This window comes from Protopterus annectens, chromosome 1.part1, assembly GCF_019279795.1.
Source record: "Protopterus annectens isolate FY-2018-M chromosome 1.part1, PAN1.0, whole genome shotgun sequence".
Lineage (NCBI taxonomy): Eukaryota > Metazoa > Chordata > Ceratodontiformes > Protopteridae > Protopterus > Protopterus annectens.
The window spans coordinates 370362250-370379446 of record NC_056726.1 but is presented as its reverse complement, the minus strand read 5'-3'; the positions used below and the strand labels follow the sequence as shown (position 1 = coordinate 370379446).

Here is a 17197-nt window from a genome sequence, read left to right as displayed (position 1 = left end):
AGGCAAAAAAGGAATTCAAATTTATCCATACCTGGACGTCTGCCTGATTCAAGCAGAGAGCAAGGACATTCTTCTAAAGCATCTGGCATTCGTAAAAAAGTTATTAAGTTTCCTGGGGTACATAGTAAACTAAAAGAAATCAAACACAACAGATAATATTCCTGGATGCCAGCTTGAACACAGTGGCCCAGATGGCTCACGCCAGACAAGCAAGGACAACTGACTCAATACTTTCAATTGATGGCAACAAAGACCCAACTCCCTGCAAGAAAAATTTTGCAGGCCTTGGGCTACATGGCATCTCGCATACAACTAATTCCATATGCCAGACTGCATATGAGGAAACTACAGTGGTACCTAAAGAGTGTCTGGTCTCAACACTGTCAAAGTTTAGAAGCAGTTATTCCACTAATTCCTTGCCTTCAACAGGAGTTTCGATGGTGGGCTCAAGCTTGTCACCTCAACAAGGGACAGCCTTTTACTCAACCCACAGCCAGGTAAACACTGACAACAGATACATCGGATTATGCCCGGGGAGCACACATGACAGGAAAATGTATTCAGGGCAAGTGACCCACAGAGCAAAGGCATCTTCACATCAATCAAAAAGAGATGCTAGCTGTACAAAATGCACTTGTAGCCTTCAAGGACCTGCTACATCCAGGACAACTACTACTAAAGACAGACAACACCACAGTTATGTGGTACATAAACAAGCAAGGGGGCACCCTTTCTGCAGACAAGCCATGACCTTGTGTAACACCGCTCTAGACTACCAAGTTCATCTGCAAGCACAATTCCTGCCAGGAGAGAAAAACACACTGGCAGACGACCTAAGCAGAAACATCATGGATCCCCACGAATGGGAATTGAATCCACAAATATTCAGAATGATAACACAAAAATGGTGGAGCCCGGACATAGATCTGTTTGCATCCCCAATGAACTGCCAGCTACAGAAATACTGCACAAGGAGTTACCATCCACAAGCATGGAAAGTGGATGCTCTCTCATTCAGCTGGAAAAACCTGCAAGTATACGCTTTCCCTCCTTTACCTCTCCTTCCAAAGGTACTCATAAAAGCCAGGCAAGAAGAGCTAAAGATGATCCTGATTGCACCAGACTGGCCACGCCAGCACTGGTACCCAATCTTAAAGAACTTGGCACAAGAACCACCCTGGATTTTGCCTCAAATCCCACATTTGCTGACACAGCACAACAATCAGATACTTCACAGCCAGCTAAAGACCTTAAACCTAGCTGCATGGAAAATTCCTTAGTCAAGCAAGCAGTGCCCCTCTCCAAAGCTGTTGTGGATGTCATTCTGGAGGCCAGAAGGCCTAGCACCAGGAAAGCCTATTCGGATAAATGGAAGAGATTCTGTGCCTGGAACCAGGTGCACAGCCTTGACCCTCTTGTCCCAAACATTCCTCAGATACTTCAATATTTAACTGAGATGCTGGACAAGGGCCTCTCCTTCTCATCCATAAAGATCCACGCCTCAGCCATTTCTGCTCATTACAACACGGATCCACCAATTTTTTTCTAATCCTTTGTTCAAACAGTACCTCAGAGGGGCTAAAAACATAAGACCGCCCAATAGAGCACCTGCCCCAACTTGGGACCTCAACTTTGTTTTGGAAAAATGAACTTTACCTCCCTTTGAGCCAGCTAACACAGTAGAATTAAAGTACATCTCTTGGAAAACTGCTCTACTACTGGCAGTAACATCAGCACGAAGAGTTTCAGAATTACAGGCACTAATGGCAGTGGAACCTTTCCTCATTTTCCACCAGGACAGGGTGTCTTTTAAGAACTAATCCTACGTTTATGCCAAAGGTGGTATCAAGTGTGGCTCTAAACCAAACTATTCACTTGCCAACTTTTTATCCAAAACCACAGAACAAAGGGGAGAGACTATTACATTCTTTGGACATTCACAGGCAGTTGCGCTTCTACTTGGACAAAACCAAAGCTTTCAGAAAAACTGAGCAATTATTGGTAGCATATGCTGCAGGAACACAAGGAAAAGCCATTTCAAAACAACTATCTCAAAATGGATAGGACATTGTATACGTTTCTGCTATACTCACCATGGGAAACCTGTACCTAGCAGCATTAGATCTCACTCCACCAGCAACAGCCACTTCAACTGCTTACCTCAGAGTACCACCTACCAAGGAGATTTTGGAAGCAGCAACATGGAGTTCTGTGCATACCTTCACCAAGCATTACCATTTGCCTTAATACTCCAAATCCTGCGCTGGCTTCGCCACTGCTGTGCTGCAGGGCCTTATAGTCACCCCTAATGCCTTATAGAGCCAGCCTCCCTACCTCAGCTTTGGGATTCCACCCAAGTGTAATGACTGCAGCAGTGTAACATGATGAACATAGTACAGTTTTGTACCTACCATAAATGTAGATGTTAGAGTGTAAACACTGCTGCAGTCCAAGTTACCCTCCCTCCTTCCCCTCTTACTTGCTGGTACGTACCTATGCCTTCTACCATTTGCTACCTGTGGGGAGTATTTGCTGGTAACTGAAAGTTGTTGTTTGCTTTTCTTATGTATGTTTTATTAGCAATTTGAATTGCCTACCTATTTGGGGGCACCTGACATCTGGGGCAAGAAAAACTGAAGAAAATGGCATCGGCTGCATCTTATATACCCCTGTCGCACTGACGTCAGGGAGGAGGCAACAGCAACCGATGCCGGACCAAGACTTTGGAACTCAGGCCGACTGGGGAGCCACCTGACTGCAGGATAACCCAAGTGTAATGACTGCAGCAGTGTTTACACTCGAACATCTACATTTATGGTAGGTACAAAACTGTACGTTTCTTGCTGGAATAAGTCACCCTCCCACATTTTAGCATTTCAATTTGGGAAATGCTTTCTTGCGGTCAAAAGGACTTAGGAGGGTGCACTGATACAGCAATACAGTTCCAGATAAAGTTTACTTTTAAAGATAGGGTATCCATGCTTACTACTGCTTTCTTTATGCCTATATAGAGCTAATTTGTCCAACTTCCATTTTTTTCTCCTATTTCAATATGTGGAAAATCCTGATTTACATTGTAATGGATGGGTGTGAGTATAGAGTAAGTTTTTATAAGAAAAAAAAAACAGTTCTTCACCTTTTTTTCTGTAAGGTATTTAAAGTGACCTTAGTTAAGTGATGTGTTGTATTTTGCACAGCAAGCCTCATCAGTCTATTTCCTTTATACCAAAGGCAAATTCCTCTAGAGTAGTAGTGGACTTTCAAGCCCTTTTCCATAACGCAACAGTCTTGTGGCCTTAAATGTTTCCTTTTGCAAGACACTAATCTGGCCATGATATTCAGGTGTAAATCTTCCTTTGCAGCTACTGTATGATTCTTGTCTGCTGTTAATTATGAAGGATCTCTTTATCTCGGGTTCAGAAATGACATACTTAACAGGGATGGGCTTGTCCGCATAGATTTATCATTATGTTAACAAACCTGCCCCTTTTTCCCCCTTTTTCTTTGCTGGCTTGGTCTAGAGGCTTAGGTTTACTTCTGCCTCTTTCATAGCACACTTGAGGCTTGGAGGGGAAGGTCATATGTGGTGTGTTATGTGTAAAGTGGAGGACTAGGTAGTTAAGAAAGGTTTCAGTTGACCTGTCTGTCCTAATGCCTGTCAGTATTAGTCTTGCAGTTAATTAGGATGCACCTTCTTATCTAGGTCTGTCATTGTAGTAAGTATGTAGCTTTCGTATAAAAAGAAAAATGCAGCTGAAAATTGTTTAGTTGTGTGTCCTATTGGGTTGATGGGAGAAGTTGTGATGCTATACAGTAGTTGAATTTAACCTAACTATAAATGGCAAAACGTTTTGAGTTTGAATACTAGGATAAGAAGGGTAGACCTCCTGTGAGTAGTCTTCTAGGGGAGAGGTGATCAGCCTATGCAAGGAATTGCACTTCAGTGCTTGGTGAGAGCTTTCGTGAGATTAACACCAAAGTGGAATTTGGGTTTGCCCCTCTCATTGCAGCTGCATTCTGTAAGTGAGGACAGTCTGTCCCCCCCCCCCCCAACTTTGGGTCATTATTAATGTCGTTAGTGGAACTGGACACTCAGTCAGACCATCAGTTGTTTTCAGTTTGTCATTTACTAACCCCATCTGGAACCATCTGACATCGGTTTGGTGCATTGTAGGATGGTGTGATCACACCAGACTGTATGGTCCTTTTTTTGAACCAGTGACTTTAGGTGAGCAATGCTTGTGATCCAGATGAACATTATTGAGGCTTATATGATGAACCTCCCTTGTATCTTTTATAAACCTTGAGGCATAAACAAGAGGCCCCGATGAGCTCACTGGATGTTTGTGTTTAGCCATGTAAGTCTGGTTCATTTCATGACACATGAGCCTTTGTTTGATTTTTGAGCTCCATGAACATAAAAATGCTGGATAAAGGCTAGAGCATCATTTGCATCTAACCAGTCTGCTTGAGTGTAGGTCTTTTTTTCCCCTTGCCTGCCAAGTAGAAAGCACTTCCAGAAAAAAGTTTTTGCAGGAGATCTGTACTACAACAAACTATATGGATGGCTTTTTCTACATGCAGCCCTTCCTGTCTCACCATATGGGAAAAATTGTCAGACAAAGGATGTGAATTGTATGCCTTTTCTGCCTACAAAACGTGATTTTTATTCAAATAAAGTATGTCATTTACTGCATTTGCAGGGATGGCTGATCATTCTGTGGAGAGTGAGCTACCGTGTAATTGGTGTGACTTTATTACTTCTGATTATAATGATTTTGTCCATCTCGTTTCCAGTATGTGCTCCACTGTGGATTGGTTCACTTCCTCACAAGATCAGTGATATCTTCCCTGGAGATGTTGCTCCACTCTTTTCTTTTACCGTGAGACCTCATCCTCCTGTGTAAGGATGTGCTATTTCCATTTGTTTTAAAGGAGATATAGGTTACTACCAACCTTAAGAAGGTGGCTTTAGAGCCAGATGATATGAATATTTTTCTGTTTTCATTGCTGCGCATGTCAACCATAAAGCCTTCCCTTACTAGCTATGCCCATGTGGTCTCTATCCTGATTTCCCAGTGAGGCTGGGGAAGTTGTCATACAAGCAGCCATAGCAGTGGTTTGTGTCCTTGCTAGCAGCATCCTCACTGCCAGGATGCTGGCGATGTGGTTCTGTCCTTGCCAGCATCCTGGCAGTGAGGACATATTTTAAGCCTTATGAAGTGGACATCCCATCTCACTGCGGGGACCACAGTGTCCTTTCTGATGTGGGTGAACATTCGTATACACACTCCATGAGCGATATTGCTGAAGTGTCATGGTGGCAAAATGTCCACCCCTGCAACCACTTTTTGCAGTCCCTCTCTTCTTCTGAGCTATTGTGGTATTAGATGTTCCAGGACTCTTTCCTCCCACCTTACTATCTGAAAAGATTTGTTTGCTGAAGAATGTGAGTTTTTGCTGCCTTTTAATTTTTTTACAAAACTTACCTTACTTTATTCAAATCAATTATGTGACATACTGCACTTGCAGGGACAGTAAGTCATCCTGTGTGGTATGGGCAGCCTTTTAATTGGTATGACTTTACTACCTGGATATGCCTACCCTTCCCTTTGTGTTTTGTATAAAGCTCATAGTTACAGACACTTTAATAAACATTAACATGAGCTTGGACTTAAACCATGTATAGGATCACAGGAAGTACAAGTCAATGGAGTCTTGACAATGTATGCCTTGTCAGTACCCACCCATAGACTGTATCTCCTTTTTCAGAGACTGCTAGGCCAGTGAAGTGGGGGTGAATTTGGGAATGTCCATCCCATCATCCAGTTCCCGACTGAAGGAAAATTAATTTATTGCTCTGCTTGATTTGCAGCGGGAATGTCTATCCCTGTCATACTAACTTTTCTTTAGTGTACCAGGTATTTGACTGTAAATTCTTGCTGAAGTGCTATGGCATTAGAGGGGAACCTGACATTGACTCGCCATTTACAGTCAACTGCAGACTTGGTTAACCAGAAGTCTTTGTCCATAGTCTGGGAATCAAAAAAGTAAATGCCAAATGAGATGTCTCTGCAATGAACCCTGAGGGACACCACTGGTCACCTTCATTCTCTTGGGCATTTGCTACCTTCACTGTGTAGGTTTTGTCTTTGGTTAATGGATTAGCCTGACAGAGGTTTAGAAGTCAGGGATGAGTATAGCTAATCAGTACTGAACCCAATGAATAAAATTTAACAGAACTCTAGAAAGGGCACTGTTGGCACCCTGTGGGGGTGGGGGGCAGGTATGACTGCTTTGCCTGATGTATTGTCCCATGCAGTTCTGTGGGAGAAGGGAAATTGTGTGTGTGTCTGTACAGTTAATGTATGTATATTTGTGTGTGAAATGTATATGTGGGGTGTGTGTAATAAAAATTAAATGTATAACTTTGTCTGTGTATGTCAACTGTATAACTGGTCAGCAAAACTTGGTCGACTATGCAGATGATTGACAAGTGTACAGGATTGTACAATTCCCAGGGATGGGGAATATTCCCTTTCCCTGACTGTATGTAATCTCTGCGTTGCTGTATATAGTTAACAGGGGGTGTACGGTGGGCTTGCCCTCCTGCAAAACTTTTTTTTGCCCTTTTTTAAATTTTGCATGTGCTGAAGCTATTGCTTAGCAGCCTGTCTGTTTTGTGGTCAGTGTTATAAATACACTAGAGTACATGGACACACAGACAGACACTATGTGAAGTCGTACAGCCAACGAACAACAACAAACGGGAAGGGTACTAGTAGGAACAAAAGCAAGATGGCACAAAACCTCAGCACTTGCCCCAGTGCTTGATGATCATCAACCAAGCTTCTAAATATTGCTCAGAAGTAAAACTCGTTTCACTGCGTGTTATGCAGCTTTGTTATTATGTAATAAAAACAGTTCATAGGTAGGTACTAGGCTATTGGCCCTAGGGCCTATATAAGCCTAGGCAAAAAGATACCCTGGCTTTTGCCACCCAAGAAAATTATTTTCCTGTGCCCCTGTCGAGCAGAGCCACAGAAGTGATCCCCGGGGTGAATTTCCTATTTCCCATCCAGTCATCAAGATTTTTCTTGGAGTGGTAATGAGGAGCTTTGTTTGGTATAGATAGGTAGTTTGTTCCAGAGTATGGGAAGTCTGTGGGACAGGAATCTATCCCTCCAGCATGTTCTGTTTATTGTGGTGACAAGGTTTTGTGTAGCTCGGAGGGATTTGGATTTCTTTAAGTGGAGCATGTCCAACAGCTTTGGGTTTGACAGCTTTGTATGTTAGGCAGAGATAGACTCTGAGTAGGCGATATGGAGCGGAGTAAAGCTGTAGTTTTTTGAGACTGTCTGCGTAGGGCATCTGTTTGAGGTCAGTAATCCTCTTTGTGAGATATTTCTTCAGCCTTTCCAGTTGTTGTAGATGTCTTGTGAGGTACATACCAAAAGGGGAGTTGTACTCCATAATGGGTCTAATGGAGTGACGAGTAGAGGGGGAACAATGACCTCTTTTTTCCTGAATGAGAAACCTTTTATGATGAGGTGTGCCACACAGGATTTCCTGACTACTGTGGCGATGTGATTATCAAAGGAGAGACTACTGTCCACCTGTGTCCCAAGGTCTCTTATCACACTTTCGGTGTTAAGTAAGCTACCACCTATGTGGTAGTTCATGCGTGCAGAATTTTTATCCAGGGGGATGACCATGCACTTTTTGGCATTGAGCTTGAGGTCATGGCTTTGACACCAGGCATCTGTCTCAGTGAGGCCCTTTTGTAGGATGTCCACATCGTTAGGAGTTTCGATTATGGCTCTATATGGCCCTATACTATGGCTGTAGTTGCAAGAAAACTGTTTTTATAACAAAATCATGTCACAGAAAAGTCACTCAAGTCAATGTATTAAACCTTCATTAACAAGCATTTGTCAGTATATGGTCCAATCATATACAAATATTAAAGTAGATAATGCATTTCACAAAATTGATACCCAAATAAGTTGTAAATAAACCAAGACATATAGTTACTATGTTTAAAACTCCAGTCTGAGCAATACAGCTTTCTTCCTTATTATTTAGTAGCTTGGACCGATGTGAATCTGAGGTTTGAGGGGAAGAAATCACTCTATCAGTACAAGTAAAGGTGAATACTGTCCCAGAATGTGGTAGTTTTGTGCCCTGTTCATATTTTTGCATCTATATCACTCAGATGTGCAGTGCACTAATAGAAACTTTTGTTTTATTCCACATTTGCACACTAATGTGTATCGCTCATTGTGTGTTATAATTAATGTGAAGATTTTCTGTCATAGGTGTGTACTAGGCCAACGGCCCTGGATCCTTTACAAGCCTGGCCTGTAGAAGTGCCCTGGCATCATGTCGCTATTAGTTCCTGGTGCCTCTATGAAGTAGAGCCACTGGAGTGATCCCCTGGGTGAACTTTCTATTTCCCATCCACTCATAAGATTTCTCTTGAAAAGGGCCAGTGAAGTGCTCTGCTTGACATGTATGGGAAGTCTATTCCAGAACATGGGCACTCTCTGGGTTATGAACCTGTCCCTCCAGCATGTTCTGTTGATTGTGGTAATGAGGTTGAGGTCCCTAGAGCGTGTGGTGCGGAGGGATTTAGATTTTTTTAGGTGTAACATTTCTAACAGGGCTGGGTCAGACATGGCTTTGTAAATCAAGCAGAGATCGCCTCTTAATAGACTATATGAGACAGAGAAAAGCTGGATTGTTTTGAGTCTGTCCATGTAGGGCATGTATTGGCCTAGGATCCTCTTTGTGAGGTACTTTTGTGGCCTTTCCAGCTGTTGCAGGTGTTTAGTGAGGTACATGCCAAATGAGGCATTGTACTCTATGATTGGTCTAATGATGGAGGAGTAGAGAGAGACAATGACCTCCTTCTTCCTGGATGCAAAACCCTTAGTAATGAGATGTGCCACATAGAAGGACTTTCTGACCACAGTGACAATGTGGTGGTTGAAGGAGAAGTTGCTGTCAACCTGTGTCCCCAGATCTCTTAACTCCTTCAGTGTTCAGTGGGCTACCATCAATGTGGTAATTAGTGGGAACTGAGTTTTTCCCCAAGAGAATGACGACACATTTTTTGGCATTAAGCTTAAGGCCATGGTTTCGAAACCAGTCGATCTCAGTGAGGCCTTTCTGTAGGGATGTCTACATCATTTGTGGAGTTAATAATTGTCGGCGAACTTGGTCAGCCAGAGTCCCCTCCATCTTGGCCTGGACTTCAGAGAAGTAGATGCCAAACAGGAGAGGACCCAGGACCGATCCCTGTGGGACTCCACTTGTGACTAGTCAGCAGTCTGACTTGGAGTCTGCTACTTTCACACTGTGGAATCTATCTGTGAGCCAATTTGCAACCCACCTAGTGTTATAGGAATTGATGCCTAGTTTGGCAAGTCTATCAATAATTTCTGACTGGGGAATGGTATCAAAGGCCTTTGCTAGATCGAGGTAGGTTGTATGGACTGCCTTTCCCTCATCCACAGCTCTAGTGACTGACTCAAAGAAGTCAACCAGGTTGAGCAGGCATGATCTACCCCCCACAAAACCAAATTGCGTAGGATCCAGCATTTTGAGATTCCCTATACCCTTGTTAATTAGGTCCATGATAATGTGCTCCATAGCCTTGCGTATCAAACTCATCAGGATAATGGTGCGATAATTCCCAGGGTCTGTAGCCACTCCCCTTTATGGAGAGAGATGACTGTAGCAGTGCGCCATTCTGTAGAGACATATCCTGAGGTGAGGCTGTGTTTGAACAGGACACACAGGTGTGGTGCGAGTTCACTTTGTAGTTCTTGTAGTACATAGCCAGGGATATTGTCGCTTCCCATGGAAGCTGTATTCTTGGCTTTGGACAATGCAGCTTTAACCTGTGTTGCAGTAATGCTGGGTGCCTGGCATTATTCCGGTATTATCCTTTAGAGGAGGAGGAGAGGGGTAAAGTTGGCACTGAATCTGTCGGCCAGTATGTTGGCAGTATCTGTTGGCTCAGTGTAGGAGGGTACCACTGTGCAGTAACTCAGAACAAATCTGGGTGTTGTCGTGGAGATTCTTGATATTACTGTAGAAGGATTTGCGGTTGTCTGCCCCAATTCTGCCTTCATAGCTAGCTTTAGAGGTTTTGATGAGGGATCTCAACTTTTTGTTGAGGCTAATAAGGGAGTTTTTCCAGTCTTGGGACTTCACCTTTTTCTGCAACAGTTTCTTCCTTCTGTTGCAGAATTTAATGGCAGGGGACCACCAGATTGGCTTCCATTTTTTAGAGGAGAGTGTCTTGGTTCTGTTGGGTATGGCTAGTTTCATGCATTTATGTACGTGTTTGTACATTTGTGTATGATTCGGCGGTCATGCACCTATTTTTCATTTGCATGGGTGCCGTGAAGTTAGTCATCTCTGTTTTTAGGAGGCCAAAGTAGCTTTGGAGAAGTTTTTCATTGTGGTTACCTTTGCAGGGGACGTGGGTGAGATGTGGATTTCCGTGGTACTTAGTTTGTGGTCTGATCTAACCAGGGAGGACTTGACTATTGGTGTAGAGCAACGGTTGCCCATGTTAGTAATAACCTGGTCAAGGATGTTGCTTCCTCTAGTGGGGGTAAGAATGAGCTAGTCCAGCGCATTGGAATTAATGAATTTCAGGAAGTGTTAGGCAAGTGTATAGGTGCATGAGTAGTTTTCCCAATTGATGGAGGGGTAGATAAAGTCATCCAGTATGAGAGTGTTGGATTGGACCCTAATAGTTTCCAGGGTGCTTAGGAATGTGGAATGAGAGTCTTGGGACAAGGTTGGGGTCCTGTAGCAGGCTACGACCTGAATCGCCGTCTTACCCACTGTTAGTTGTACCTGAAGTATCTCCGATGCATTATGCTGGCTACTAGTCTGGAGGTGTGCATACCCTTTATGAATATGGAGACGCCACCACCTTTGGCGCTTCGGTTCATTTTCGGGGTCAAAAGGTGTGGAATGAGTTATAACCTGGTAGCGCAGGGGGTGCTTTCTGATGCTTTAAATTGGGTATCCATTACAGCACAAATGTCGATGTTCTCCATTTTGAGGAGTGCTTCGAGGGAGTGCATCTTAAGATTTAGACTTCTAGCATTGAGCAGCATGACCCTCAGAGTGCATTTATTTATAGCTGTTACAGTGGCAATTTGGTCTTTGGAACACCGCCTAAAAAAGGCACTATAGGGGTGGCAAGAGCCTTGGACAGTACCCGGAAACCCTGGGGTGACAGATGCAGGCCATCTCTTGCAAAGCATCGAGGTCAGTCAGTCATGTCATCCCCATCGCAAACAGATACTAGGTCCCCTTAGAATGACACCAGAAACTTAGCCAGTTGTTGAAGTCGATCATTTTCTGCTTGTACTGCGGAATCATTCTTCGCGATGGTAGGCTGCTGCTCAGAGCTAGGGTCATACCTGCCTGGGCCACATAATCAGAGATCTCCTCCATGTCTCTCTTCATTTAGTCCAGGGAGGTATGTCTCAGGTCATTCACACCCACATGGACAATGACAGAGTCATACTTGTACTTGTTGTGGAGTGACCCGATAAGACAGCTGACTGTTACCTTCTCCTTATTCAGCCTAGTGAGTGGGACATCGGTGTGCATCACTATCGAGTCACCTATGATTAGTGTAGTGGGCAAGCTGTTTTGCCTTATGGGTTTAGATTGAGGGGCATACTGTGTAGGTGATCTATGTCTTGTGATTTGTGCTGCGTTGTGGTGGTCGAGTGCATTTCTGCTTTGGAGGTCTCTGCTGTTTGAGTAGGCTTCTATTGAGTGCTTCTGTGAAGTTTGGTGTGTGGTTTGTGTTTTTATGTGAGAGCTGTGATGGTGGGTGTTGTGGAGGGCTCTATGTTCCATGTGGTGTGGTGCAGGTGTTGACCTTTTTCCTCTTGACCAGCTATTCCGGTCTTGGCTGGAAAGTGCATGTCTTCAGTTTGGATATACAAGTGCATCTTTCACAAGTCTGAGTGTTGGGAGGTAAGAGGGAAAGGGTTGTCTGTGTACAATGAGGCAGTTGTTACGCTGCCTCTGAATGCTCAAGTTCACCTGGTTAATAGGAGAAAGCACAGGGAGCTGACCTTTAGACATGCCAAAAGGGATGGTCATTATTAATAAGTACTGGAGCGGTTTCCTTTTAGGACGTTTAGTGCTGTTAGCACTTGTGTGCTATAACAATTGCTACAAGAAACCAGATGAAGTGCTAGGTGAATAAGCTAGTTAAATGCAAGAGAGGAGAATTGGCAAGATCTAAGGGAAAAATTGAAGAGCAGACTTTTTGGCATCAATAATAGTTTACCCTAGCTTAGTGGCGCTGAACAGCATGCAAACCCGTGCAAACATGGGCTTTTAAAGCAGAAAGTTGAAAGGGAGCTAGAAACCACTCCTCTTGTGGTAGATAGGTTTACCTAGTGCTTACCACTCCCATTGATAAGCTGAGAGGCTTCCTTCTAGCACAGAAAGGTCTGGGGAGCTCAAACTACAATACAGTCCTGAATACACCAAATCTATATCTGGACTACTCTAGTAACAGGAAAGGCGGGAAAACAAGCTAGAACTTTTTTTTTAAATATAACAATAGCAAACAAGCAAATGGATTTAAACAATTTGACCAATAAAAATGCTCAAAACTGAGCCATGTTCCAGTAGTCTTCAATCACTCAAGCTCCAGCTGCACACTCCTGCTACTACGATGCAGGGAACCTTCTCCCAAAAAAAAAGATGGCCTGGATTAGTGCTCAAGTTATACAAACAAAGCTAGATTCAGCAGGTCTGAATCTAGTCTTATGTTACAGCAAACAAGGCGCACCAATTTCAGAAAGAAGCAGTTCAAATAAGCAGGCACAACAAGCCTTTAACCAGAAATTCCCAGCTCAGAAGGGCAGAATCTATCCTCTCCTTCCACAAGAGTGCAGACCACAAGCCTTCTTAATGTAAAATAACTGTCCTGAATCTCAAGTGCTTAAACCAGAACTAAGACACTTTTAGAATAACAGACACTAAGCCTTCAATCAGCAAATCCCAACTTAGAAGGATATAAGCTACCTGTCCTGCCACAATAGTGCAGACCACAAACCTTCTTAATGTAAAACTGGCCTGAAGCCCAAGTGCTTAAACCAAAAGGATTAGAATAACAGTAACAATTTAATCAGGCTACTAACAAGCAGTAATAAATGTAATTGAGTACTGTTAAGAACAGGCAGCAAAAGCAAAATAAAGTAGGAAGAAACACAAATACAATAAAAGCAGATAAAGTGCAATGTTTATATATATATATATATATATATATATATATATATATATATATATATATATATATATATACACTGAAAAAACTCTTTAAAATTCAACGAAGAACTAAAACTATATCCAAAAACTTGTAAAAATCAGAATTATCAGCAATGTAGAAAAAGCACACTGAGAGCCAGTAATTAGCGCTTTCATCCAATTTAATATGTTGGACTTCTTCAGAATAACATACAATTACAATACAATACTGTATATATAACCAAAGTAATGGTGAAATGACAAGTCATACTGTAGACCAATTAGGAAATATAACTCATGAATCCTGTTGAAGCAAGACATTCCACTAACTGAATTATGTATAATGTATTTAGAACCCTGTTCAAAAGTAAACAAAGCCTACCACTAGTAAATATGTAGTTAGTTGTGCCATTATTTTGAAATGGCACAACTAACTACATATTTACTAGTGGTAGGCTTTGTTTACTTTTGAACAGGGTTCTAAATACATTATACATAATTCAGTTAGTGGAATGTCTTGCTTCAACAGGATTCTTATTACATAATTCATGAGTTATATTTCCTAATTGGTCTACAGTATGACTTGTCATTTCACCATTACTTTGGTTATATATACAGTATTGTATTGTAATTGTATGTTATTCTGAAGAAGTCCAACATATTAAATTGGATGAAAGCGCTAATTACTGGCTCTCAGTGTGCTTTTTCGACATTGCTATTGGATAATTCTGATTTTTACGAAGTTTTTTGGATATATATATATATGTTTTTATATATATATATATATATATATGTTTATATATATATATAAAACAGTAGCAAACGAGCAAACTGATTTAAACAAATTACCCAGTTAACCAGTACAAAAGTTTAAAACTGAGCCCTGTTCCAGCAGTCTTCAATCAGACAAGTTCTAACTGCACACTCCTGCCATTAAGGTGCAGGGGAACCTTTTCCAAAAAAAGATGGCCTGGATTATTGTTCAAGTTATACAAACAAAGCTAGATTCAGCAGGTCTGACTCTAGTCTATGCTACAGAAAACAAGGTGCACCAATTTCAGAAAGAAACAGTTCACACGAGCAGGCACAATAAACCTTTAACCAGAAATTCCCAGCTTAGAAGGGCAGAATATACCCTCTCCTCCCACAAGAGTGCAGACCACAAACCTTCTTAATGTAAAATGTCAAATGAGTTATAAGAATCTGGTTAAGTAAGATGTATTGTGGTAGGCAGAGTGTAATTATAAAAGTTGTACTTGTGGCAGTTACTGACCCCAAGATGTTATCATTGGAACACCTGCACGTTCTTTGATTAAAAGTGTCTACTTTGTCAAAAGATAATCTATTTTCTGATGTATGATAAGACAAAAATGGGTTAGATTAACAGTACTGGATCTGAGTGCTGTTACCACCTATTTGTTTTACTGTTTATGAAGTTTCTGTGAGGGACTAAATACTTTTTGTCTGTGTAAAACATATTTTACGCACATGTGTATGTATATATGTATACATGTATGTGTGACTGTATACTTTTCAGACATGCTAAAAGTATAGTGTGTATATCGTGTGTCTCTATGTATGTATAATGTGTCTATGTATATATAATGCATGTGCACACATGCATTAGAGATGTATATCTTGTGTGTGTTTGTGTGTATATATGTATGTATATTTATTTATATATATATATATATATATATATATATATATATGTATGTATATTTATTTATATATATATATATATATATATATATATATATATATATATATATATATAAAATGTGTGTGTCTGTGTATCTGTGTATTTATGCATTTATTTACATGTACACTCGAGAGAGAGATACAGTTGTGTATATATGCACAAATATATTGCAAAATCTCTTCATTTAATAAGGGGGGGGGGCATCCTCCACAACTATAAAACTGATGCCAAGGGCCTTGGAGCTGTTCATAAAACTTTCCCTGGCTGGATAGTTCCTTCTGTTGATAGAACGATCTGCTTGGTTGCAGAAGCCACATAGGGAAGCAATGACTTTAACACCTGTCCCAAAGAGACCAGACATAATCCTCTGACTTTTCCAAAACTGGGCCTGCTAGATGGAGTCTCCCAAACAGATTGCCTTGTTTCTGTAACAGCCCTTAAAAAGACTGTTACACCATAGAGTCCTGCTGTCTGCACCCCACATAAGGAATTGGGAGCAACATACAGCTTGGAAAGCGTATCTGTGTGGCCTCCATGTTTTTCTTGAGGGCAGTAAAGTTTCTCGCACGCCAAGATTCAAGAATTCTCCAACAAAGAGACTGCCATTACTGGAGAAGTTGCTGGCTAGACAGCTGAAGCTCCAACTGTAGTCTTGGGAACTATGTCTACCCTTGTCAGTATAACCATGTGTGTGGCTTGCAGTTCTGCACATGGTGCTGGTAGGGCAACAGGCACTGACATAACTTGGGGTCAGACTTTGCCAAAGTCACCAAGGCAGCCTTCATCAGTGCTTTTTATGGATCTGGGGTTTTGGCCCTTCATTAAGGAATCCCCGGGGAACATAGAAGAAGGGGCAAAACCCTTGCCACTGTTGGTGTCAAGTTTAAACTCCCCATCATGCCTCCTCAATGATGCAGCAAGAGTCCACATCAGGTCTGGTTTGTTATGGCCAACAGCAACAGAACAGCCAGAAATCTGAGGGGAACCAGCATGGCCATAGTAACTTTGTTCACCAATCCAGTGGTTGGAACAGTTGGCAGTGAACGCTTGTCTTTTGGTCTTTTGGGAGGCTTGCAGACTAATTTCTGAGACCTTACCCGTGTGTTCCACTTTAAAATGTGATCATGGGTTGTTTGTCCCTCCCTTTGCAGGCTTGGTTGGCTATCAAGAGGGGCAAGTGGATGAAGATGGTGATATTCAGTAGGTTATACAATTCCCTTCCACAGCCCTCCCAACCCAACTTTCTCCTATTTCTTGTCCTGTTAAAAAAAAAAAAAAAAAGTGCAGCTTTTATGCCTGGTTACTTTTGACATTGACAGCTTTGGTAGATTTTTAGTATTGAACTTTCATTGTTGCCGCAGCTTTTGGACTTGTCACAGGCTGTTGTCATTTTATTTGTTTCGTGCTTCTTTACATGTTTCCAGTGTTTAGATATTGGTTATTAAATGTTTTAATGTTGGATGCTTCCATAGTCTGCAGTTGCAGTAAGTGGTGTTTGTATCATAGTTATGTCATGTATATCCGTTCATATTTTTCTGCCTTTGGCATTTGTTATGGCTGAAAAGGGTGTTTGGACCAGTCCAGTTAAATGTAAAATATGTAATTAATGTGTTTGAGTCCATAGTTTATTTAAATAGCATGGTTTTATAGTTTGTGTACAGATTTTATATACACACACATGACGGTGACATAAACCACCACTGGTGGTGTGACTTTAGGTTGAAGATCTGATTGCATAACCTTATTTAGTAGCATTGATTTAGCAAGGTTACAAGTGATTTAGATGGCATTTAGAGAGGACCATAGTGATTTCATGTTTTCTTTTATCCCTAGTCTTACCCAGTTCTCAAAGCATTCATGTGTGGTTCTGTCAGTGGGACTTGCTCCACTCTCCTTTTCCAGCCATTGGATTTGGTGAAGACTCGTCTACAGACATTTCAGCCAACTGGAAAAGAGTAAGTACCAAACGCAATTCTTTTCCTTTCCTCATACTTGTTCTTTTGTTGGTTCAGCCATTGGAGTCCCACCTTATCAAAAAAACATGTTATTGGGCTCATCAATTGAAGCATGGTAGCTTAAGAAGAATTAATTTAAAGTTTACTTAATCATGTTCTGCACAAAATGAGAGCCATAAAGAACCGCAATGGAGAGAGATGCACAAAGTCATAAAGTATAAAGATCTGCAGGCAG

At 41.7% G+C, this 17197-nt stretch overlaps 1 protein-coding gene across 1 annotated transcript in view; it reads left to right on the top strand.

The window, feature by feature from the left end:
• SLC25A38 (solute carrier family 25 member 38) overlaps positions 1-17197 on the top strand; it is a gene marked incomplete in the record, with an annotated part of 312352 nt that overhangs the window by 83313 nt on the left and 211842 nt on the right. Inside the window, 1 exon segment of the mRNA XM_044075325.1 lies at positions 16841-16962. Coding sequence (XP_043931260.1) covers positions 16841-16962 — 122 coding nt within the window.